This window comes from Poeciliopsis prolifica, unplaced genomic scaffold (genome assembly GCF_027474105.1).
Source record: "Poeciliopsis prolifica strain line A6 unplaced genomic scaffold, Auburn_PproV2 SCAFFOLD002, whole genome shotgun sequence".
NCBI classification, from domain to species: Eukaryota; Metazoa; Chordata; class Actinopteri; order Cyprinodontiformes; family Poeciliidae; genus Poeciliopsis; species Poeciliopsis prolifica.
This window is the reverse complement of record NW_026562377.1, coordinates 7,069,129-7,093,434: the sequence shown is the minus strand read 5'-3', so window position 1 is coordinate 7,093,434 and position 24,306 is coordinate 7,069,129. Positions and strand designations below refer to the sequence as shown.

Below are 24,306 nucleotides of genomic sequence, written 5' to 3'. Positions count from 1 at the left end.
ATATATATATATATATATATATATATATATATATATATATATATATATATATATATATATATATATATATATATATATATATATATATATATATATATCTATAGATATATATATATATATAAATTTTTTGGGCTAAAATGAGTGATGGTGTGTCCAAGTTTTACCAGCTGTACTACCTCACTACGTTTGTCACGTAAAGTCAATTTCTCCATGGCAACGGCAGAGGTCAGTCAAATTCCATTTCAGTTCAGTAATATTTCAAATCATATCAAATAATATATGTTAAAAATTTAAAACCAAATATATGGATGCGGTAAAATGTTGATTAAAGATTAAAACTGCTTTAAAGAAAAAAAAAAAAAAAAGCTGTCTTTTTCTCCAATGGAACCCAGAACACGGAAGTGACGTAGATCAGCGGCGTTTTCTTCCGCTCTCTTTTCGTTGAGGCTCAGCTAGCGGCCGGGTGGGTACACGTTCTGGTCGGGTTTTATTTTAGGATTTTTAACTCTTCTGAACACTTTCATACAAAAATATTTTGCTGCGACGTCTATTAAGTTAAAAATAGTTCCTGCTTGGTTGGTATCATTCGTGTTTTAGGTGCAGAATTTGCGTTATCGTATTTAGATTTCACGTTACCGACAGACATGTGGCGCGGCCTTTCAACGAGTTCACCGAGCTAACGGCTAATGCTACGTTTCATATCAGTCTGTACTGGCCCTGGAGATACATTTACATCATTTTAGATAACAAAAATACGACCAGCATAAATATTAGCGCTTATGTAGATTGTGTGTGAGAATAATGTGAACTCTGTAAGCTCTGAGATGTCATTGGAAGAGCTACCCGTTCGTCAAATCTGACATGAGTTTTTTTTCCTCCAGCCTGCAAACATGCAGATCTTCGTGAAAACGTTGACGGGGAAGACCATCACCCTTGAGGTTGAGCCCAGCGACACTATCGAAAATGTCAAGGCAAAAATCCAAGATAAGGAAGGTGAGGTTTTCATTTTACCACAAATACCAGTAAATTGTCTTCAATTCATTGTTTAATTTGGCCAAAATGTCAAATTAGTTACAGTGTAATGGGGTATTTTTATTTGCTTTATAGCCAAGGCAATGGAAAATACCAAATGATCTGGCTTTGTTTACTTTGTAGCAAACCTTAAAGCTGTAACAAGAACGCAACCAAAAGTTTGTCCTATTACCTCACACTGTACTGCATCTGCTTTCAGACACATTTATTTTGTCAGTCTTGTATTTTTTCTTATAGTTTACCGTAAGGAAAATGTACAGTTGCAGCTTTTGAGGTGGTTCAATGTGTAGTATTGGTGGTCAGTTTCGTCTCCACCAATAATACAATAAGTTGTGACTTTTCAGTTGATGTCGAGGTGTGAGGAACGTGACAGGGATCTAATTGGTTTAGAAATGTTTGGTATTTACTCATTTTCCAGGTTTAAGTATGATTAAAAACACAAAGTGTAGAGATGTTGGACTCTTCCATGCATTTTTTTTCAGTTGTCTATGGAGCAACAGAAAAAGTTTGCTCACTAATTTATATTAATTTGTGACTTTAACTTTGTTTTATTATTTTTATCATCAGTGTTTTAGTTTGTGGGTTTATTGGATCAATGTGCATGTGCGGAAAAATTAAATACTGCAAGTAAATGTGCCGTCATGCAGCGAGGCTGTTCTGACGCAAAAAAACTCAGAATATTTAGTCTGTGTTTAATCAGGGTTAGTTTATATACATTTTGACACATTTTAAATGTTGGGACATTTAGTAATTTGTTTGTGTTTGCAGGTATTCCCCCAGATCAGCAGCGTCTGATCTTTGCTGGAAAACAGCTAGAAGATGGACGCACACTGTCAGACTACAATATCCAGAAAGGTGAGGCTTGAATATCCCAAAATGCACAGAAGAACTAACACAGATGCAAATAATCTGTAGGATTAGAAACCATTAGTCTTTCTGCAGATCTGATATTCCTCCTATAAATGGAACATATAAGTATTTTAAAGAGATTTCAAAACAACTTTCCAAACAACTTGAGGTATAAAAATGTGTTTTCATTGTGTTTTAGAATCAACCCTCCACCTGGTTCTCCGTCTGCGCGGCGGCATCATCGAGCCGTCACTCAGACAGCTGGCCCAGAAGTACAACTGCGACAAGATGATCTGCCGCAAGTAAGCGGAGTTATGCAGAAATTTGCGCCATTATGTGCAAAATTCCTCTTCATTAAGTCACCATATTCAGACTAAACAATTTTGCATTTATACAGCTTAATATCAAGATAACTTTTAGTCTTAAACTCAAAATAACTAGTTTTTCACTTATTCTAATTTACAACACATCTAAGTTTTTCTGTATTTAATAGATTTTTGATGCAATATATTCTGACTTTAGTTCTTAACAGAACTACATCTTTCGATGTGAGTTGTTGAAAAACAGATTATTTTTCCTCCCAGGTGCTACGCCCGTCTGCACCCTCGTGCTGTGAACTGCCGCAAGAAGAAGTGTGGACACACCAACAACCTTCGCCCCAAGAAGAAGCTGAAGTAAACACTTTGGTTGGATTGGCACTGTGCGCCATTTTGCGTTAAAATAAATAAGAAAATAGTTTCCAGCCTGGTTTGTGTGTCATTTCGTCTGCTATAATATGGTGACATAATTACCTGCAATAAGGCACAGCTGGTCCAATGAACTCTTTATTACAGTTTGCCAAATGTTCTCAGATGAAGATGGCTGAGGAGCTCACATTATTTCTTTTGGCAGAAACTTTCCCTCTGTCCTGGATAACTCGTTATGTGATTTCCTCGAGTTTCAAACTGGACTTTTCCAGAACTTACTGGTCTGAGAATAATCAGTACAGAAAATCAAATATCACCTGGATGAGCTCATTAAGACACAAGGAAAGAAAGGCAACTAGTTCAGCAACAATAAAAAAAAAATCAAATGTATAAAGATCCAAAACTTTACATACTTTTTATTACAACTAAGTATTTTAGTTTCTAAGTAGCTAAATTAACCTTTATAACATGTTAGAAATCCTGAAGATTTCATTTCTGTAGGAATGGTAAATATATTTTTTCCATTAAAAGAACCACAGCAGGGTTATTGCAGGGCAAAATTTTAATGTTTAAAACATGTCGGTACAAATATAATGAAATCATCTCGTCAGATCCCATTAAAGATTTATTTAACGCTGATAGTTTAGTCGTCAGCACGCTTCCTGTTGGGTGGTTTGCTTCTACTCCATGGACAGCTCTGAGGTATTTGGAGTTGTATTTGAAGGTTAGATATGTTGGACAGAAGGAAAGAAAACCTGGAAAAATAAAATTTAATGGAGGCGAACAGGAGATTCCTTTAGGCGGAGTTTTTCTGTTCAGCGGAAAATCTTTGGCGCTGCTCTTTTGCAGATAGAGCGCTTCCTTTTATAGTCTATCCTAATGTATGAAAGAAGATAATTTCATGTTAGTGCTACATCTTTAGCCTAGTATTTCAAAAAGTATATACACTCACACACAAGGGATACAAAATTCTGCTTTTACTCTTCAGTACAAGCAGATTTAAAGAAAAAAACAGCAAATTTAAGTACTCCAAATGTCCAGTTATTAACTTTCCTTTAACACTTTTGTCACAATCTGCATGTTAAATATTTGAATGCTGACTAAGCCTACATGAAGTCTGGTCTGTTGGCAGTAGAGGGCATCCTGTCTGTTTCTGCCCCCGTCTAATGAACCTACAAGGTCGCTGTGCAGAAATCAGAGACGAGGCTGTTCTGACGCAAATGTCTGACATTAACCTTGCAGAGCGTTTTTTTTTCCTTCCCTCCTTTTTGGTGGCATGTAAGGTGGCAATTCGTCATAATATATTAACATATCATGAGAGGTTTTGCAAAGGTCTCAATCTACATGATTTCCATTTTCTACAAGCATGCGGCTTTGTTAGGAGTGTTGCTGGATCGGTTGCAGGCAGCAGCCGAGTTTTGATCCTTAGATGGTTAACGAGGCTGAAGAAATGTTTGTAGTGTATTTGTGACTCATAAAAATCAGAACAGCTGAGATTTTATTTAAACTATCAAATGACTAAATCAAAGCTCAACATGCAGCAACTTGTACCGCTTAATGTTCACATTTTACACAGTTTGGATTTTATAATGCAGAAAATGAAGTGTAAGGAAAATTAGTAAAATCAGAATTAAACGTGAGGAACATTAGTTTTCAGGTTTTCATAATGATTCTCAATTGAATTCAAGTCTGAACCTTAAATAGAGTTCTGCCACTCTTATCTGTAGATTTTGGCATGAAGTGGTTAAAGGAGCAGTATGAAACTTTTAGAAAAATAATTATCTGTTAATGCTGTCACCATGTTGTTACAGTTTAATACGAGACAGATAATCTGTAAAAAGATCAATCAGTTTCTCGATTACTAAAATATTCTATGATGGCGGGTAAATGGTAAGTTGCTTCTCTGCCATTAGCACATTTAGCAGTGAGTACATGAGATGATTGACAGCAATAAGGACCTCCTCCTGGCTCTGATTGGTTGTCTTTGGTCAGCAGCGGTGCATTTCTTTTCACTGATTATTATCACAGTTTAAACTGTCATGACATGGTGGCAGTATTAACAAATATGTAAAAATTAATTTTATAAAAGTTACTACTGCAGTTTTAAGGTTTTCTTTAAGCAATTCTTTCTGGCATCTGTGTAAAGATGGCTGAATACAAATGAATGTGACACGTTGTATTTTATTAAAACGTAATTTTCCTTCCACTTCATAATCATGCTCTACTTCATTAGACTAAAATTTTAAATCCCAATAAAACACTGAAGTTTGTGGTTGTCCTGTGCTAAACAGCAGAAAAGCTCAAGAGGTGTTAATACTTTTTCAGATGACTGAATACATCATAATGCAGTTTGGTTCTCAAACTGTTTTCACATCTTGATGCTTTATAATCATTCTGGCTGTCACTGCTTCTTCAGCTGCAAAAAAAACAACAACAAAAAAACAAAAACCGTATTTGTACCTATACAACTGTCACGGAGAAATCAATAACTCATCAGTTGCAAAGAAGCCATAAAAAAAAGAAGAAATTGATGGTTTTTGTGCATCTGGAGTTCACATCTTATGCTGACAGACGGGTCAGCTCAGTACCACTTTATTACTGTGTTGTGCGGTTTGGACCTGAGGCTGCACTGCAAAAATATTAAATATTACCAAGTAGTTTTATCTAGTTTCTAGTGCAGATATTGTATTACACTTGAAATACGGTAAATTACCAGAACATTTTCTGCAAAATACATTTTCTGCAAAATACAGGAACTTATTTTGAGTCAATAAATCTTTAATATTGATGAAAAAGTGATAGCTCCACTGCCAGATTTTTTTACTTATATTATGGGAAAAATATCTTATTTTTAGTAAAATAATCTGCCAGGGGAAACCAGTAGTTTTTTTTAAAATCAATATTAAGGAATTATTTACTCAAAATCCTGTATCTTGCAGAAAATTTACTTATAAGTTAGGTTTCTCTTATTTCAAGTTTACTAAGATATTTGCACTGAAACGAGATCAAAATGGCTTCGTGAGATTGTGTGTTTTTACAGTGTGCTCACATACAGCGTCTCATTGGTTGGCAGGTAAAGGGATGCTGCAAGGCTCATGCATTGTTACCATAGCGACCTGCATATCTGCTGAGCTCACAATTATTACTAATATTGGTTTTAATAGTGTTGAGCAACACAAAGTTTATAAAGTTAAGCTTAATCTTTCTGTGTGTGAATACTGACAAACGTAAACAACTAAACTTGGCACAGATACATGACGAAGTGCAAAATGATTCGACGTGAGACAAAAATCCTCGGATTCATGCAGACTTCTGTTAAGCAGCTGTAGCTTAAATTTAAATTCAACACTTTTTTAAGTTAATTTTTTTTCTTTTCATTTTTGGCTGCAGATTTTTCATCCCGGTTCTTGCGCACAACGCATCAATGAACATGATAGAACAAGTTGTGAGAAAGAGCAGTTCTTATAAAATATAAACAGTTTTATGCTGGCGATCCTCTGCGCTGGAGCGAGTTGTTGCATCGCTTGATGTGTTGGCTGGTGTGATCCTGCTGCCTGTGAACGGTGGGGAGCTGGAGATCCGGCAGTTTGTCTTCATGAGTCCAAACCCTGACCACGTTTCTACTGGGTGCATCTCCACAGCCTCATGGCAATTAATGCAGGTGTTCCATTTGTAAGTAGGGCTAAAGCAAACAATCATTTTAGTAATCGATTATTCTGGTAATTAATTGGGTGGAAAAAAATTGTCAGATTCTGCAGATATTTTATTAAACCACATAAGTTTTTTTTTTAAAGATGCAAATAGATAATCCCCAAAAAATAAAATAAATAAAAATGTTATTGCCTGAAACGCAAGAAGTTGCATTCCTATACGCTTGATCATTTGTTACAAGGAATGCATCTACAGTGAAAAAATAGTTAACCATTATTTTTTGATTAGTAAAAATGTACTAAAATATACTGACACTGACTGTAAGGTGTCTTTGTTGTTGTTGTTTTCATAAACATTGTATGTTTAAAAATACTGAATTTTTAAACATAAATGTCTCCAAATCTATGGGGGTTTGAAGACATTCAAAATAAAGGATGAAGGGTTGTTTTTGTGTTTTTCTTCATCATTACTTTTGTCTTGATACTCTTTAATGCCGTTAATACGGGTCATTTTGACGTTTTGGCGAACCTTTGCCGGACAAATGAAATATCATTAAATGTCCGGAAAACGTTGTTTGCGGACGTTCGGCACCGAACACTAAAGTTAGCCTGCTAACGTTCGGGAAACGAACGTAATGTTCCTAATAAAACACATTGTGATATTGGGCACAGCCGGCAGGCCAACAGTCGTTAGCCTGCTAACGTTCGGCAAACGGTTAGCAGCCTAACGGTTAGCGGGTTAACGGTTAGCAGGCTAACGGTTGACAGGCTAACATTCGGTAAACCGTTAGCAAACTAACGTTCGGCAAACGGTTAGCAGGCTAATATTCGGCAGCTTTCAGGGGACATTCTCTTAATATTAAATGCTAACAGGAATTTTTTTTTAAGAATTTGAACCAAGTGAAGCCAAAGATGTCACTTTAGAACATGTTTACAGGCAAAGAACGTTTCCATCTAAATGGCAAAATGTTTATATTTTTGATACATTTGCTGCTCTAAGTTGCTATTTTCTCAGCAAATGGCCGTTTACTCCAGATAACAATCAATTACTAAATTAGTCGATGATTGTTTGACTAATTGATCCAACCCTACTGTAAGCATTAGTAAATTGAATCACTAATAGTAACTAGAAGATTTAAACCTAAATGTGGCATCTCTACAACCACGTGAGGAGTCCAGGTGTTTATTTCAGTATTATGTAGACTTCAGAGAAAACTACAAGATAAGACAATTGACCTTTCACTCTCTCTTGTTTCTTGGAACCACACATGTAGAATTTTGATGAGGCGCTTGTCTGATGTAACTCGCACCCTGAAGGCTCTGTTATCTCACTGTCTGTCCAGACATGCCCAAGCGCTTGAAATATATACATACAGCTCTGGTGAAAGCAGAGCCGCTCTATCACTGTCCTTTTCTATTTTACACACACACTCAGGTTGTTTGGCTATTTGATAATTCAATCACCACTCTGGATTCCCTATCATGGAGAATATAACACCACAATGAGCTTGACATTTAAGGAACAGGCCAGAATCATTAAATATAGTGTTAAATAGCAATCCTCCTAAAAGATGCACTCACTTATTTTCTGTCAATGAGGCCTCACATTATTAATTTTGGCTCATTAATTTCATTACTATGAACATATAAAGCTGAATGGCTGGCAGCTTTTGGTTTTGCATTTTACTTACCAGGCTTAATTAATAAAGTGGATTTAAAACAGAGTATGACCTTCCTTTGATGCTGAAGTGATTTTTATCTCAAAGGATAGCTCATGGATGTTTCTTGCCAAATGCTAATTTGAGTTGGCACTGTCATTAAATGAGTCATGAACATGCAGTCACATTGAGCAGGGCCAATGGTGAGAAACAAAAGCCGAGGCTACTTCCACACAGCAGGCGAATGTGCCCTACCGGTATATCAGATTTTTTCACTGCAGTCTGAAAGGCCTAAAAAGATATGAGCCACTGGGACTAAATCAAATACATACGCCATTGTTTTCTGTGTTTGCTTTAAGATCCTCAACCTTTGTACCAGTACTGATCCAACTTGAAATTTATTCCTTATTTTTCTGACAATACAGAGTCAAAGTGATCATTACTATATTGTCTTTACTGACATATTTCAAGTCTATGCCTAAAGGTTTGCTAATATTTTGTCAACAATAATACTTTGAAAGTTTTGAAGATTATTTCTTCTTTTTGACTTTCATCTATCCATTGTCTTCTGCTTATCTGAAGTCAGTCAGCAGAGTCCATGAGGTCACCTCTTTCTGGTGACCAAAGTGTTAACAAAAAGGGGATTATAGTCTCTAATTTAATCTGGGGTCTCCTTCCAGCAATACGTTTTGACCAAACCTCCAACTGGAGGCACCATGGTGTTCCCAAACACCTCATACATCAGTCCTTGAACATTGTACAAAAAGTTTACTAAATGGTAAGTCAATAACTAAACACTTTTCTTTTCCAGCAGCCATTGTACAGCGCATGAAGCGGTAAAACCAGCTGACCAAACATGCTGGAGCTTTGCTGCGGTTGCTAAGTAACAGGCTGGGCATGGCTAAGGTTGCTGGGTAACGGAGCAGTGTTCGTAACAATCAGGAGATTTCTAGACAACAAAAAACATAAACTTCTGAAGCAGTTGAGACCAGAATTAAAGTAGAAAAATGTGCTAAATGCAAATTTTGCATATTAAGTCCTCTTTAATTTGTTAGTAAAATGAGTAATTTCACTGTTGTCTTGCAAGAAAAAATCCTCTGCAGAAACAACAAGCAGTTATGGTACGTCAACACGGGCTCACCTCAAGCCGGGAGGAGAGTTGAGGTTTAATGTGAGTGAAAATCTCAAATGTAGCCCCGAGTTTAAACAGCTTGTCACTGTTTGAACTGGACAATTAGCTACCATAGCAGGGCAAAAACAAATTAAAAGTCTTCGTGGGTCATCTATACCTACTGTGCTGGACTTTATCCACTCATTGTTTGCCTTAAGTACTTTTAATTAAATATTTTCCCTGTGTACTGATGCAGCAATGCAAAACTACCAAGGAAGCAATTTAAATGGCAAAAAAAAGGACAAATATTTAAACCAGAAGACGTGAGTGTGGGTATTTTAAAAGGCAGGCTTCTCTTAGTTATTTGAAGGTTTAGGTTACTGGTATCGCTGCAATGCTTGTTCTCTACTGGAATGAATGGACAGACTGCAGATAGAGCAGAATGGCTGCAACTGCAGTGTGTTCACAGAAAGCTGTGCATTCTTTACACGTTCGACTGTTGGCTCCAGATGAGGCAAAGCAATCCAGGTTTGTCATAATTTTCTGCTTTTGTGAATCATTTATGAACACCTAAATGTACCTAAAGATTAAGTGAGTATAAATATGTCTGATTGTATTTGTAAATGAGATTCCAGGTGAGAGTTTTACTAAAAGCTACGGCATCAAAAAGCCATAAAGATTGTAATTTGGAGTGTTGTTGTTTTCCATAGAGGACAGGTTTTCCTCCTTCAGAGGTTAGTCAGCAGTTGCAGATGATAAAACAGGTTTTGAGAAAGCTGTCAATCTTCACTGATTCTCACAGAAAAAGGTCAACCTCATCTCTGCGATCTTTGCTGTCCTACTGCACCGATTCAACTCAGACTGTGGAGATGCATCCCAGCTCCAGCTGTGGCTACTTATCCACCAGTTTTGCTAAACTTTCTCTCAGGCCTTTCAGGTCACCGATTTTGACGTCCAGAACCCCGATGATTCGCTGGACTTCAACCTCTGCTTGCTGCTGCTCCTCGAGATTCGTGGCCAACGTTTCCTCAGCGCTCTGAGCACGACTCTCCAGCTCGGTGTTTCGTCTCTCCAGATCCTATTTGAGCAACGAGAAACAGGCTTTTATTATTCACTGATATAAACATTTGATCACCGAGTATATTTAGTTTGCAAATTAAATATTGAACTATCAAGCTAAATGCTTAGTTAACAAGCTAATTACTTAGGTTCAAATCAAGTAATTGGCAAACCAATTATTTAGTTTACAATTTTACAAATCTAAATATTTAGTTAAATTGAATCTTTAGTTCCAATCTACAAATTTAGCTTTGGTAAACTAAAAAATTTTTTATCTATGAAGCAAAATGTTTAGCTTCAAAGTAGATATTTACCTTGCAAACTAAAGACCTTTTGTCTTTAGCAAATTTAACTATTTTGAATAATAGTGAAATAATAATGGTAAAAGGTTTTTATCGATTGCTTTCTCACACCAGTTGTGTGATGTCTTCTATGCTGATAATATAAATATTTTGAAAGCAGAAATACTGGAAAATATTGCAAAAATAGGTACTATATTTTTTATAGTACCCAAAGATGAATCAGAATATCTAAGAAAAATAAGTCAGGCAAAAGGTGCATTAAAACAGAGCACACCTGTTTTTATAAATTCTTTTACAAGGAATTTTACCAAAACAATTTATGGCGCAGCGCTTTATGAGATGAGTGTGTATAAATAAGGCCCAGAATAAATTGTGGATTGCACACAAGGACTACAGAGGTCGAAAGCGATCATCCATAATTCATATCCAACACCAGAGCTTGGAATGATAGACGACCTAATAGAGAGTATGCAATATGCATCAGATACAATCTTTGACATTAAGGAGGAAATCCCGACTAATCTGTTGTCCTTCAAGGCCTCACTTCACCACTTCAGATTCAGGTGGGCTTCAAACGTCAACCATCCATTTTACCCTTTTTCAAACCCCGACAGACTGAGGATGGATTATAAACACCGCTATCTATGGAACAGAGTTTTTTATTTTGACAATATTACACCTGTGAAGTTTGTGGAACTGTGTTTATTCACTCTTTGAGTTTATTTTGTTCAGTGAAGAAGCTGTTTTCCAGACATTTATCAGTGTGTTTTTAGTTTTGTTGTGCTGCTCTTGGCGGTTGGTTGTTACCGTAGCAACCAGTGACTGACACCCCCCCCCTTTTTTTGGTTGCCATCGGTAACTGTGGTGTTTTCTTTACAAATATTACATTTTGACATATGTAGTGTTTAATGTGCTGTTTTGTAAGATTTTAACTCATCATATTAGCTATATTTAATTTTACGAATGTCAGCTGCTACTATAGGCAGCTATTGCTTTGCAGTTTGTTTAAGTTTATTTGTTGTATTTTATTTAGTGTATTGGAGCAGAAGCTGCTGGACTGACTGACGTTAGACACCAACTTGGTTTTCTCTTTTCTTACAGTGAACCTGAGTGTGACTGTCATGGAGTAAACCTATTGGACCTGAGACGAACATAGAAGGGTTGCACATGGAGAAATTAGGGAAACATAAAAAAAGACCAAACATCTTTTGAAGGGCTGACAATTATCTGATTGCAGGAATAAAATGACCCAACTTGTAATGAGAAAAACCACCAATTAAACCTAAATGATTTCTAATTTTACATGTAAATTAAATTTAGCTACAAATGGAATGGTAAATGACCAAAACTGCCACTAGAAAAGCACAAGACTTTAAAGTTGGATAATTAAGCATGAGTGGATAATGAGGTACTGTTCAGCTGATTGGCCTCTTGAATTTAAATGAAGCCAACATTCAACTTACCTGAAGTCTCTGCATGATCTCCTCTTTCTCCTTTTCCAGTTCACTCACATCTGTTTTTCTGCACTGCAGATTCTGAATCTCCTGGAAATACATTAGTAACATTAAACACTGCCATCGCCTCCTGCTATAAGAACATAAGATCATTTAAATCAGAGGTTCCCAAACTTCAACCACAAACAGCAAACGCTACAAAATATTCAAAGAAACATCAACTTTTAGAATTTCTTTGAATTTCTCTTGTTTATTCTCTATTCAATAATGATCATTCGTTTATCCAGGGCCGACCCAAGCCCTTTTGGGGCCCTAGCTGGATTTAATTTGCCCCCCCCCAAATACCAATATGTCAACATCAAATGCTTTATTATTTCTCAGTAACTATTTGTGTGTAACATATGTACTATCATTGGCGTCATTAGTAACTAGCTAACATCATGCCAGTGTTATTATTGCTGTTGATTTTAAGCTAGTGAACAATAATATATTTGGATTTTAAGATGCAAAGTGCTGTCTACGTATGCCATATTATTTAATGTAAAATGAGTTAATAAACATTAAAATTACAGTAAACAAGTTTAATATCTTGTATTTCTCCAACAGTGTCAGCATCCCACTGCAGGAAGAGATTAAATTATAAAATTATTTGTGTACCAGCTTCAAAAACAACAGAAATTGTTTTTCCATGTATAATGGCATTTAGTTTGTATTATTAAATGTTATTATAAATACATGGATATATTTTATTATGATGGATTTGGGGACCCCCGGTTAGTGTAGGGACTCTAAGTAGCCACTTAACTCGCACATACCTTGGGCCGGCTCGCGTTTAGCACACGTGTTGCATCATACCTTCTGATTTCAGATTGCTCTGAGGTCTTAGTGTTTTTTGCAGCAGTGTTAACCACAGCAGGGCTCCTGAACGGCTTATTAATATTAATGATGTCCTTGTTAATGTTGTATTCTTATCAAAAAAGTGTCCAGTGCTACGTTAGCAAAGCAGCTTGACAAATTTGACTGTATGATTACTTTTTCCATTAAATGTATTTAATATGCATGATTATCGAACATTAAAGACAATATTTACAAAATGCTATGTTTGTTTAAGCAAACAGTTTTTTTTTTACATGATTTAGTCCAAACAAGTAATAGATATTACTGTTTAGGTATAAATAGTAATTTCATAAAAAGCTATTCTTAACAAAATACCTGTGTAATTTAAAGAAGGATCAGTAAACTAGAAATGACGCTAAAAACAAGAAAACTCATTCATCCCTTTTCATTTATGCCCAATAAACATTTATAAACATTTATTTACCAGATTATTTTTTATCATTATTGAACCAGAAGGATTCTATTTTTCACCATCAAGGATGATTCAGAGAATAATTACTTAAGCCGACACTTGCTGTTTTCTATCCCTGCATACCCACAAGGCTTGACTAACCAGCTCACTGCTGGCAGAGTATTATACCTGCCTTGTATTTATGGGCTAGCTTTCCACTCTTAGACTTCATTTAATGAGATGGCAAATTAGTCTGGACAGCGCACGATGCAGGGGCCGGACTTTGTTCCTTGCCTGCTCTTTGGCTCTCAGCGAGGCTTCCAGCTCCTCCAGCGACCGACTCAGCTCGTCTTTAGCCAGCTGACCAGCAGCAGGACGCCCCAGCTGCGCCTCCAGGTCAGCCACCTGCAACACAAAAACACCAAAAACATTTAAATATTACCAACCAGAAGACCCACACTGCCAACATGTCAAAATGTGAGGGATTTTGGAAAGCCTTTTTTTCTTTACTTCACTTATATTTGTGAGAGGTAATGTCAAATTTTAAGAAGATAACATGTTAAACCAGACGACACAGTATAAATTCATACAGCTAATTTAAAAAATGAAATAAAAACAAAAACAACTTGTGATTTTTCAGTTCAAATGCCATGCATAATTTATTTTTGTCTGAAATGCAATAATGGCAATAAAGTCGCTGGTGACAATGGGGTGACTGTTATCTGTAAACATGCAGGCATGAGCTGGTGGGCCAATCCATCACTCAGTGGTTGAGTTTTGGACCTTTGCTGAGGAACATAAAATTGGTGGATAAGATCGGCTTCACATGCAACTATTGGCCAATCACTGATCTCCCAAGATGAGGGAAATTGGACCAATAAATTGACTGGCCGATAAATCAATGCACCTTAAATTTAAATCCGTTTTAAATATGAAACATTACTTGATTGTGTTGTAAGAATACATCACTGCTTTAAAAGCTCCTGCAATCAAGTATGATGCACAACGTTTGCATAACCCTGTAAATTGTAAGAAGAAATTGGTTTTCAGATGACCAGTAAAATGAACCATTATCACATTTTGCTGGAGTGAATGTGAATTATATAGAATTGGCATAAAAATGTACTTATTTTAAGGCCGATCCTGCGATCACAAACTCTTCTGTTAAATGAAAAACTGGGACCAAACAGAGGTTTGTCCACCCACAAAGAAAGTAATTGATGTGATTTTCACATTTGATAAACATCTTTTATTCAAAGTATCATTTAGTTGAAAGCATCAGACCTCACTCCTCAGTGCAATCTGCAGAAGAATCAAGGACATCATTCTTCCTTTTCTCCCTCTCATCTCGTCCCTCTTCACTTTTCTCTTGAATGTGCAGATAAATAAAACCCGACACACACACACACACACACATACACACACACACCAAGTAAAATTACTCTGTGGAAAAACAGCTTTGCTGCCAGTGGGCTCAGAAGTGACGCCTGGAAGATTCCTCTAATAGAGGGATGTGACCTGGCAAAAGATTTCCACGGAAACCATTTCCCCCAGTCTGACCCAGTTCCTTGAGTTTAACATATTAATGGAAAATCTCAGAGAATCTGAGTGACAGCCTGACAAAACAAGGACAGCGCTGCTTGGCATCCTGATGTGATCGTTCAAACCTCTGCAATCAGAGCTGCGTTGGGGTGCGGTTCCCTCTTGGCTCTGGGTGCCTCAGATCTGACTGGAGTGCGATATGTTCTGTTCAAAGTGGCAGTAATCAGCTTAAGATGTTCAACTAATTGGATCCCAAGTGTTTACAGAGTTTAAATCTGCAGCAATTAATGGGAATCCAATTTAAATCAGATAAAGGTTGAAATGCATAACATTATTTTGTAAGCTCGACACCAGGGTTGCAATAGTTTGAAGTTTGTCTTTATGGTTTGGTTTTATTTCCTTGTTGCTTTTTGTTTGTCTAATTTTAAGTACTTTTTAGAATAGAAACTGCCTCTATAACATTGTAAAGTTATGCATGAAGGCGTCAAAATATTGTATTTTAGTATTATAATTCCTCAGGGTCAGAGCACCGTGCACTGTTAGGATAGAGAAATAAGTATTATGCACAGCATTCCCCCTCAGAATGCATTGCAATTTTAGATCGAAGTTCATTCAATTATTGAATATTCCATCAGATGCATTAGCTATTGATATTGATCATGTGTCTATCACCATATATGGTGTTATTGATTTATTACTCAGGCCTACAGAAAACAAGTGGCAAACTGAGCTGCACGAACATTGGCAATGTTAGTGTGAAATGAGGAATCCTTCTTTCTCTTAGGGCTCCTCTTCCTTTTCCTCTCCTTTAAAGTTGTCCCATACATCCCCACCGACAGTTTCAAAGTAGCGGTTTAGAGATTCAACTCCACACCGCGCTTCAGAAAACCTTGGCAGGTTGAAAGAGAGGATTGTCCACCGTCCCAGAGGCTTCAGCCTCTTTGCATTATCAGCTCTGTGTGTGTGTGTGTGTGTGTGCCACAGCTATTGTCCCCAGAGTTACAAGCTCAATCTCTGAGCTCCTCACAAACATTCACGGATAGAGAAAACTCTGAAATCTTTCTCAATTAATGTTCCCTTGGAACAGTTCAATCTTAAAACCTAAATAGAAAATCGAGCAGCAGAGAGGTAATAGATATTTCTGGTGCCAAGAAAGCAATAAAGTTCCCCAAAAACTTCTCAAGTGGAACAAGCCCAACTATAAATATATTGAATTACAATCATCATGACAATGTCAATGTGTGGAAAAAAGACGGCCAGCCAGGTCTGTCGCAATACGCAAAAAAATCAATTCACAACATAGTTTAACAGCCTCAATAATTTCCATTTGGATGTTTGTTTTTCTCCAAAAGACCTGATGACAAAACTGTTTTTCAAAGGACAGTTTTGTTTACAGAGACTTTAGTGACCATTTTATTTGTTGTTTAAGTTGTTTTGTTTATTTGATTTGGGTAATTTAAATGTGTTTCAGTTCTACTGTGAAATGTTAGATAAAAATTAAACTATATTGATCTTTGATCGGATGTACTTGCATTAATATGTCATTAACATTGTATTACTTGATAATGCTCTCAAAACACACAATTACTAATAGGATAATTTATCATCTAGCAAATTTGCATTTAGAGCTTTTGTATTTAGAAATCCATAGTATTTTATGAGCTTTCTGCAATAAAGTACCCACTGTGGAAACAATATTAGCTAATTGGCTGAACCTAGTTCAGCCAATCAGGACCAAGAAAAATGAATAGCGTTGCTTAATTGGCTGACTTGCAAGCGGCAGCCAATATTAGATTTAATGGATGTTGTCTAAAATATTTGGATATCTTGATACTAAAAAGGCAACATATATGAAGTGTGTTAATATTTGTAATGATGGCACTCAGCAAAACGTATAATGTTTACTAGTTTCTCAAATTGGGGACTGTGTTGCTTTTATTCTTGTGATGTAAAGCACTTTGAACTCCCTTGTTGCTGAAATGTGCTACACAAATAAACGATTGATTTAATTAATTAATGTAACATTTTAAAGTCTATTCTCTGAGCGACAGGACATTAGTGGAAGGACTTTATAACGGCGGTGATGTGCTCCATCTTCCTGGTTTTAGTCAGAATGTGAGCAGCAGCAGCTGTCTGATTGAATTTTTAGGCAGACCCGTGAAGACACTGTTGTGACTAAAGATAAATATATGGAGGAGTTTCTGTAGCTCTTGGAAATGTTCTTCAGGTGATGGGAGACTGACTTTATAATTATCTATACTGATTTTATAGCCTGCTATTTGCAGTATGTCTGACTTTTAACATGTCCAGTTTTCTGAAGCAGAAAAATATAAAGAAAAAGATAAACATCCCCTAACACAACCAGGTGAGTAAAAAACTGTGAAGTACTTCTTATTAAAATGCAGTACAGACTTCTGTAGTGTCAACTCTCATTAAACGTGAACAGAGGTTGCAGGAAAAGCCAGAAACCAAGAAAATAAACCCAGAGCGTTTCTCCGGTGGATGAACGCCAGCATGGCTGAGAGTGTGACGAGCGAGAAAAAAGCCAGCCAACCTTGCTCTCCCTCTGTTTCTCCAGTGATTTATCTTCTTCTAACTGGGACAGAGTGGGGAGGACGAGGAGGAGAAGGAGGGGTGTCCTGTCCCAAAAGAAAAAAAATAAATAAAAACTACTCCTGCCCCTCTCGATACCCCACTGCCAAACCCTGGAGGCCTGCTCCACTTCCAGCCACCTGGTTGACTTTGCAGCAGCTCAGAGTGTGTGTTCAGCCCTGTGATGTGTGTGTGTTTGAGGCGTAACCTTCAACTGGACATGTGCAGACAGAAAAAGAAAATAGACGGAATAATGCCCCAAGCTAAAAATAAAGAGCCACGTTCTGTCAGCGGTGATACCGTTTCACTCCAGACTGTTGAACTGTGCCACTGGAGGCGCTTTGTTAAGCCTGACCAGGGGCATGATTTCCTCTCTCTAAATTAAAGATGAAATGTCTGCGTTCTGGCCCCGCTATTATCACGGGAGCCTGTCAACAGAAATATGCCAGTGAGAGGGGAGCTGGATGAAAAATGAATCTGCAGTTTGAAGCAGTCTTTGGGGAAATTTTACTCTGATACATGCACACTATGAGGAAAAAAACGTCTAGTTACTGTCTGAGTGGTTATAAAGGACGAACAATGACGAGCAGGTCCTGTCGATTCGTCTTGGTTTTAGCAGTTATTTTTGTTCGTCTTCTTGCTTCATTGAACCATCCTGTTTTTAAATGTTGAGTAGAAAGGTTTCTTGACACATAGGAAGTAAAAATCTAATCATTCTGGGCCAATGCGCCAAACAAGCAGAAATGAAACAATGTTTTAAAAGTGACACGTTTTCCAGCGATTTGATAGAAAAGAAAATCCTCTGGGAGTGAACGACTCAAACAGCAAGACAAGTTAAGTTTAATGAATGTACTTCTTTTGAACGATAAACTTATGTTAACAACACACTGTTTTTGTCTAAGCCATCCAAAGACAATATTTACCTCAAAAGCTGCGAATAAAGCATAAATAAGAGAAAATAAACCCCCAACTCAACATTTACACATGTGTGTGAAAATTGCTGCAAAGAGATGAGCTGTTATATAACCATACATCTTTGAGAAGCAGAAGTGGGGCCTCCTGCACAACAAATGGTAAGTTAACAACAAAACACTTATCTTTTCCAGGGACCATTGTAATGCATATACAGTTGTAAAACCAGCTGACTAAATGTGCTGGAGCGCAGCTCAGGTGACAGCACCGTGCCCGTCTATAGTGATTCAACGATCAAGAGGTTTTTAAAATGGCTCATTTTCCAGACACCAAAAAACATTGACTTATTTCTAACAAACAGCTGGGTGGTTGTTTATGAGTGGACTGTTTTTAGAGACCTAAAAATGAATTTTGCAAAATAGGTCTCCTTTAACAGGATAATTAAAATGTCATAAAAGGATATTTTAATTATCCTTTTATAAGAATGTGGATGGTTTCAACAGGATGGCATCAAGGTCTAACCTTGAAACCTTTTATGCTTGCTGGAAACTGAGAGATCACATATTGCTTTGAGAATGCAAAATATGTGATGTTGGTTCATTAATGCGATGGCAGTGCATCAGGCTGCTTGTTGCTATGTGGATGAGCTTCGTAGCAGCCGCAGGTTGGCTATGACATTCGGCCCACTTGGTCATCAAACAAGGAGGAAGGAGGACTGGTAAAGCTGGAAACCATTATGCCACATTGGGCATGATGAGAGGAAAAAGTGCCTTGATTAGGATTCTTGCACTCAGATTGGTATCAGTTGCTCTCCCGAGTGAACATGGTTCAAAGCTGAGGAGCAGCACACACTCACCTCCCAATGGTTCATATGTGGTTTAATGAGGGCAGGGAGACCAGGGGATGTAGAGGTTTCAGGCGAGCGCAAATGAAAAATGTATTCATTGTATTGTCACAGAGAAACACTGGCCTTTACTTAGCAATAACGAGGGAAGAAGAAAAAAGAAAAGGAGAACAAACCCAGCGACTCTGAGCCTAAAAAAAAAAAAGACTCATAAAGCCTCTTGAAGTCCTACTTGTTGGTTTTCCAGCCTTGTAGTCTGGAAAACCAACAAGGAGGATCTTATTAAAAATAGAGATTTAATATTTTCACATAGATGGAGAAAAAAATAATACATATTACAATACACATATCTGATAGAATATTCAATAATTTCACTGAACTGAAATCCAGAACCGCGCATCATTCTGTGGACGGACGAAAGACTTTAGCTGATAAACCAACGATTGTTGGCATCAAACATCACAATCATTCCTTGGTTACCAAGCAACAACCTGCTGAGTAACCTCTGGTTACCTAGCAACAACTTTTTGAGTAACTTGCGTAGCAGCAGTTTAAGGTTTCACCAACGTACTTCACAACTGGTTCAAAGTAAAAAATAACGGCGTGGGATTAAAACTGGATAAAACAGGAAAGGTTTCCCCACTAGATATTCAAGGCAAAAAACTAATCGATAATTATCTATATCGACTGACGTGTGTTTTTCAGCAACATCGTCCAGACCTATTTCACACCAATTATTAATATATTCTTTTCAGCAAGCATTCTTAAGGCTCTCCACTGCTAAAAATAAATTTCCAGTCATCTGCTTATCTGTAAATTAAGACTAAATTAAGATTTATTTTATAGACACGTTGGCCCATTTTGATACATAAAACAACACATTTCTCTTTAATGAGAAAATCACAACCATAGCAACAACAGAGATGCATCTTGGGAATGTAATTCCAACCACAACCAAATGTAAACAACATTATTTCCCTCTGACATCCAGGTTAGAAATATTAATGAACTATAGAAAATATTGACACTAATTAGCTGTTTTCTTACCCAGAGAGCATTTTCTAAAGGCTGCAACTTAACCTGCAGTGTGTGATTTTATCTAAAAAGAATACAGAAATATACTCACAAGAATTTGTTTTAAAAAATAGCAATAAGATTAATCCTTGGTCAATTTTAACGCTGAGGAAAGAGCAGCAGATTTGGTCACCTGGTCTCGGAGGCGATCGGTCTCCTCCTGGTATTCTGCCAGCTGTTTCTTCCACTGCTCCACGCTGCTGTTGGCTTCCTGCAGCGCTGCCACCAGCTTGGCGTTGCTGTCCTGCAGAGTGAAGAGTTCAGCCTCCAAGTTTAGCTCACACATGGACCTGCAGAGACGTTGCAGAAAAAAACAACCCAAGAGTTTTTGCTTCTTTTGCGCCATTCTGTTGAGGAAATTCCAAGAAAAACACACAAACTTAGAGATAAAAAAAAAACTGCATTTGTTATCGCATTGAGCAAATACATGCATCTATTTTGTCGTTGTCTTGAGAAATATCTTGTACCAACTGTAATAAGTATAAACTTGTGTTTACCTAGCAACAACTAACATAACACATTTAATTATGCTTAACATAATTAAACAATTAATTGTCTGAAAATCCAAAAAACTGACTGTACTGTCAGACACATAACATTTAAATTTGAATATAAATTTAAAACAGGGCAATTGTAGCAAGTGTGTAAAAATGTTTAGATTTCATCCCAAATCCATCCTCATTATCTATGTATATTTGTTTTTCTTGGTTTTTAAAATGTACTTTATTTTGGTAGAGAAGCTTTTATTTTCTTGTTTCCTGTGTCTTCTATTTATGTATTAAAATATACAAAATGTCCTAAAAAGTAGGTTTGCTAAAATCAAGTTGTTATATATTGGTCCCTGACTGTTTTATGTTTAGCGCAGAGCTGACCTGGGTATTTAATTCCCACGTTACTGACATTTATTGAGTTTACCGAGCCAACGTGGTTATTTTTGTTCTTTTGATTGGTTAAGGTGTTTGTGGAGAAGTCATGGCCCAAAAACTGCTGTGCTGAAAATATTCTTGTTTTAAACAGAATAAACCTGCCCTACTGCTGCAATGCACCCAGGGTCCTGCTGGCTCCTTTTGCCCATTACACACAACAGCTGAGTCAGATGATGTGCTACACAATATTATAAAAGTGTAAATACTTTTATTATTAACGTAATAAATATCCAAGATAAAAGTTTTAAACCATATTGTCCAACCCTAATTTCTATAATTTAAAGCATTAGTTCTTTATTTTTGTTCTTTTGAACAAAAAGAACAAAAATAGCCGCTTGCGGTTTAAAGCAGCAGTGCAAGTAATTGATAAAACTGTTGTTTTTTCCTTAAATGTACTCAAATTAAAGGTTAGTTTTCTTTAAACTACTTTCTTTACTGCCATAAAAGATTATTGTATTTTAATTCCAAGCCTTTTCCAGGGTGTTAATAGCTTTACTGTGGATCTAACTCAGATTATGGGGCAATAAAACAAGGTATTGTGTTAATATTAAAGCACTCTGGTGATTATTTGAGTCAGTTTTAGAGGACTGGTCTTCAATGTGAACCAAAGCAGAGCAGCAGTGGAAAATTACGCCACTGAGTGCATATATAAAAACCAACACAAGACAATTAATGTGCTCCACTTTATTAGGAAGTGGAAAAGATCTGGTGCGCCGGTAAAGGTCAGGATTCAGCGGGGATGTGTAATGAAGCAGGGCTTTCAGCTGAGATGATGCAGTTCAGGAAGAACTCTTTGTCTCGATAACAAAACAGCTTGGTCGTCATAAAACCATAGCAACAGGAGGGAAGAGTCTGTTCAGGCTTATGAAAATCATAAAATCTCTGGGATGACAGAGAGCGGGCTTCCTGTGTTTCCACATGAATGGTTTAGCAATTAATAGTGACAACGATGAAGCCAAAGCGCCACTTAGGTGGGCAGCAGTTAGCCACCATGTTTTATTTCCCCAAGAAAAAAAAACAGAATAGATGCGAAGGTGTGCAAAGGCAGTATTGTCAAATAATAAGAAGAATAAAATGCAAAAAAGCCTAGAAACAACCACGTATGTGTGACAGGGTTTCATTTGAACAATATTTTAGATGTAAACTTAGTCAGAATTACTATATTTTAGTCAAAAAGTTATTTTCTCCTGGCATTAGTTGTCATAGAAGCGACTCTATGTTGCCCTTGACAGTTGGTGGTTACCGCAGCAACCAGTAACCGACAGCTCCGCCCCCTTTTCTGTTGCCGTCGGTAACCGTGGAGCCAAAATTGCTGGACTTTTTCTTGATTTTTGTCCTTATTGTTTCTCTATTGTTAAAACAAACACGGTGAATCCGAACGTGTTGCGAAGCCGACCCGGTGGACACTGGAAGGAGTCGGCGGCTCCCTGCAGCAACTGTTCAAGGCAAAGTAAATATAAAAGCGACGTAAATATGTTTGCCGTCACTTTCTGAACTCCAACAGAAAACAAACCCGGCTCTCAAGACACACAAACATCTGCTGCTCCTGTTGTTGTTTAACTTTAATGTGCGTTTTCTCTCGGGATTTCTGGTCATTATTTTGCTGCTCTGAATATATGACGTCTTGTGAGATATTGGTCCAAAACAATCAGAAAGCAAGAGCGCAAACAGAGCGAAATGCAGTCTGTTTTTTTCTTCATGTAAATATTTAAAGACAAATGTAAATTAAGTGAATTTTTAAAGCAGCTTCTCGTCATGTTTTTGGATCACGCTGTCAAAATCCCCAATGCTAGCGGCTTTACACTGGAGTGGAGTCAATTTTATGATCAGTATAAAACATTTTATTCCACTCAATATTAGCATCCTTAAAACTAATCAAATTTTTTTTTTGTTAAGCTGTTTGTGTTTATTTTAGCTCTGTGTGTTTTAAATAAAAGAGGGATTTATCAATTAAAAATTTACACAAAAACTCTTGCTCCAAAGCCTCATAAAAAATATGCGCTTATTACGTAATTTGCAGTGTATTTTCAAGATTTGTTGAAAATGATACATGCTTTTTAATAAACAATATGTTTCCCAGTTTAAATTCTTCTATACATCATCTTGGACTGAAATATTTGAGTTGTTTGTAAATATGAACCAAGAAACATCTGCATCTGAAAACCTGAGATATGCAGAAACTGTAAATCAAGACTTAATATTGTTTTACAACAGAGTTTGACTGTTAAGCTGTTTTCTTTAATAATGAGGTATTTCCCACTTGCATATTCCATCTACTTTTAGTTTTTATCACAATTTATGTTTCAGATCGTCAAGCATTCTTAAATGCACAAAGACAACCGGAGTTAACATGAGATGCAGGGTTAGGGTTATGATTTAACTAATTAAAAGGGAAAAATCCCAAATTTTCTTCAGGATGTTTTGGTAGAAAGCAGTGTTTATGATCAAAGCAGCAGAGAAATCCCAGACCACCACTCCACCACCACCATGTCTGACAGTCAGCAGGAATTTACACGATCAGAAGCATTTGTACGTGAGAAACATAAAAAAAGTGATTTTTATTGTCTGAAGAGACAGACATTTACAAACCCGAATCAAATTCCTGATGATTTCTACCTCTCAACCTTCCCAGTGCCTGGTTTGAACGTGCCTGACATATAAATAAAGTTTTTCGTTACCCTTCTGACAGCATCTTTTTGACCCGTTCCTTCTCAGCTGTCAGCTCCACTTCTGCGCTCCTGCTGCGAAACAGTTTTTCCTCTCCAGGCCCGTTAACTGTCAGCAGCGGCGGAGAATGACGCTCCTCCGACAGCTCCTGCAACAGAAACACAGACAACAAAACATTGGTCCAATAATTGTTGTTTGGTTTTTAATATGTGCTACAAACTAAATAATACTGACAGCATGAAACATAATGTCAAAACTTTTGTTTTATACATTCAAAGTATGAGCTTATCAATATTCCCACTCCTAAAATTATAAACTTTACTGTTAACACAAAACATTGAGATAAAATTCTATCACATATCACCTTCCCCTACTTCATATCACACTGATTCGAGGATCACATAAAATCCCAATAAAGTAAATTCAACTTCAGTTTGTAACGTGAAAAAGTTTTAAAAGTATAAATACTTCTGCTGCAAAACAAAAACATCTTGATTAAAAACTGAAGTTTTCAAGAGTGAATTTTTCCGCAGTGGAGATAATCCGGTTTAAGGTGTGATTTAGGTACACAGATCTGACGCCATACCAGATCAGAAAAGACAGGAGTGAGCTGAGTCTGCTGGTGCTGCACATGTCCCATCTGGGCTCCTGTAGAAAAGC

At 36.9% G+C, this 24,306-nt stretch overlaps 2 protein-coding genes across 2 annotated transcripts in view; one reads left to right on the top strand and one right to left on the bottom strand.

The window, feature by feature from the left end:
* The first annotated feature begins 430 nt into the window (after positions 1–430).
* On the top strand, positions 431–2,623 carry uba52 (ubiquitin A-52 residue ribosomal protein fusion product 1). Its single transcript, XM_055048907.1, has 5 exons — positions 431–463; positions 882–993; positions 1,801–1,887; positions 2,081–2,183; positions 2,466–2,623. The coding sequence occupies exons 2-5, from the start codon at positions 891–893 to the stop codon at positions 2,557–2,559; spliced, it is 387 nt and encodes a 128-aa protein (XP_054904882.1). The 5' UTR covers positions 431–463; positions 882–890; the 3' UTR covers positions 2,560–2,623.
* A 487-nt stretch (positions 2,624–3,110) lies between these two features.
* Positions 3,111–24,306, bottom strand: part of homer3b (homer scaffold protein 3b) — a 49,687-nt gene continuing 28,491 nt past the window's right edge. Inside the window, exons 7-11 of the mRNA XM_055048920.1 lie at positions 23,658–23,794; positions 20,187–20,343; positions 13,384–13,494; positions 11,811–11,891; positions 3,111–10,064 (exon numbers count right to left, since the gene is read on the bottom strand). Coding sequence (XP_054904895.1) covers positions 9,879–10,064; positions 11,811–11,891; positions 13,384–13,494; positions 20,187–20,343; positions 23,658–23,794 — 672 coding nt within the window. The 3' untranslated portion in view covers positions 3,111–9,878. The remainder of the gene's footprint in view (positions 10,065–11,810; positions 11,892–13,383; positions 13,495–20,186; positions 20,344–23,657; positions 23,795–24,306) is intronic.

Bases quoted from the DNA above. Each gene is read 5' to 3' on its own strand.
- uba52 (XM_055048907.1), top strand. From the start codon at position 891: ATGCAGATCTTCGTGAAAACGTTGACGGGGAAGACCATCACCCTTGAG. The intron at 994-1,800 runs GTGAGGTTTTCA...TTGTGTTTGCAG, and splicing joins AAAAATCCAAGATAAGGAAG to GTATTCCCCCAGATCAGCAG. The intron at 1,888-2,080 runs GTGAGGCTTGAA...ATTGTGTTTTAG, and splicing joins AGACTACAATATCCAGAAAG to AATCAACCCTCCACCTGGTT.